This window comes from Alligator mississippiensis, chromosome 7, assembly GCF_030867095.1.
Source record: "Alligator mississippiensis isolate rAllMis1 chromosome 7, rAllMis1, whole genome shotgun sequence".
Classification (NCBI taxonomy): domain Eukaryota; kingdom Metazoa; phylum Chordata; order Crocodylia; family Alligatoridae; genus Alligator; species Alligator mississippiensis.
In genome coordinates this window covers 15777750-15779340 of record NC_081830.1, presented here as the reverse complement: position 1 = coordinate 15779340, position 1591 = coordinate 15777750, and the positions used below count along the sequence as shown (strand labels likewise).

At 43.7% G+C, this 1591-nt stretch overlaps 1 protein-coding gene across 1 annotated transcript; it reads left to right on the top strand.

Moving 5' to 3' along the window:
- Positions 1-313: 313 nt before the first annotated feature.
- On the top strand, positions 314-1234 carry LOC132251836 (olfactory receptor 6F1-like). Its single transcript, XM_059731759.1, has one exon. The coding sequence runs from the start codon at positions 314-316 to the stop codon at positions 1232-1234; it is 921 nt and encodes a 306-aa protein (XP_059587742.1).
- Positions 1235-1591: the final 357 nt, after the last annotated feature.

Below are 1591 nucleotides of genomic sequence, written 5' to 3'. Positions count from 1 at the left end.
TTCAAGTCCCTGAAATTCCATGAATGCATTTCAAAATACATTTGTAATAATCTGTCATCTGAGGTGTTATACAGTCACAAGAAAATCAGCACAGAGGAAGAACTATAACCCTTGCCATATTATTCCCTTGTGTGCAGTTGGCTGATGTTTTTACTCTGCTTCAGTAACACAAACTTGATTTGGTAATCATACTTGGACTGAACTTTTACATTAATGTTTGAGGAGGAAACAGTATTCAGAAGTCTGTTCCAGATGTTTAAATGCCTCATGATTTCTCATGTTTTCACAGGTGGATCCTGTGGCTAGGGTAGGCATGGGGAACCACACCAGTGTGCAAGAGTTCATCCTCCTGGGATTCCCTGGCACGTGGTACTTCTGCTTCTCCCTCAGTGTGGTGTTTTCTCTGATGTATGGCCTGACGGTCATAGGGAATGTGTCCATCATAGTCTTGGTGTGGACCACCGCACATCTCCACACTCCCATGTACTATTTCCTCTGCAATCTATCCTTCCTGGAGATCTGGTACACCACAGCCTGTGTCCCTAAAGCTGTGGGTGTCCTGCTAGGGAACAGCCAAGCCATCTCTTTCACTGTTTGCATCTTGCAATTGTTCTTTCTTTTCTCCTTGGGCTCTACAGAGTGTTTTCTGCTGGCTGTTATGGCCTATGATCGTTACCAGGCTATCTGCCACCCTCTGCGCTATACCTCCTTCATGAGCAACACCTTCTGCACTCAGCTGTCCTTTGGCTCATGGCTGGGTGGTTTTCTGGCTATCTCTGTGCTGGCATTCCTGGTATCCAGGCTGTCTTTCTGTAGCCCTAACATCATCAATCACTTTCTTTGTGACATAGATTCCTTGATAGCTCTGTCCTGCACTGACACTAGTCTTGTCGAGTTGGCAACATTCTTTGTGTCAATTATTGTTGTCGTGGCCTCATGTGCTGTAACCTTGATCTCCTACATCTACATAATCTCCACCATATTGAAAATCCGGTCAGCCCAAGGTCAGCAAAAAACCTTTTCCACTTGCTCTGCCCATCTCACCGTTGTGACTATATGGTTTGGCTCCACCATTTTTCTGTATGTCAAGCCTTCTGCACCAAATTCATTGGACATGAACAAGCTCGTCAACAGTTTTAATACTGTAATAACTCCACTGCTAAACCCTTTCATTTATACTTTAAGGAACAGAGAAGTGAAGCGAGCCTTGGGGAAGGCATTCAGTAGACTATGAAGTGGCTTTGAAATAGCATGGGCAGAACATAAATATAGTCAAAAGGAATTTAAGTTGCATCAAACTTCCTTGGAGGTCATTTCTACTAGAGATGGGAAATTAAAGGGAAAGAATAGTTTAAAGGGCAAGCAATTCCTTTTTACTTACAATGGAATTGGCCCCTAAATCCTATCTTAAACTTTAATGTAATATACTGTTTTAGTCTATAATAGGCTGCTGTTTGCTTATGACTCAGGAAAGACAGAGTCCTAAATATGATTAGCACTACCAGTGTGGGAGAAAGCCAGCCTGGAAGAGAAGGGCCTTGACCAGCCCAGACCCTGAGCCCCAGTTGAGGGTTCCCAGGAATTACCTGGG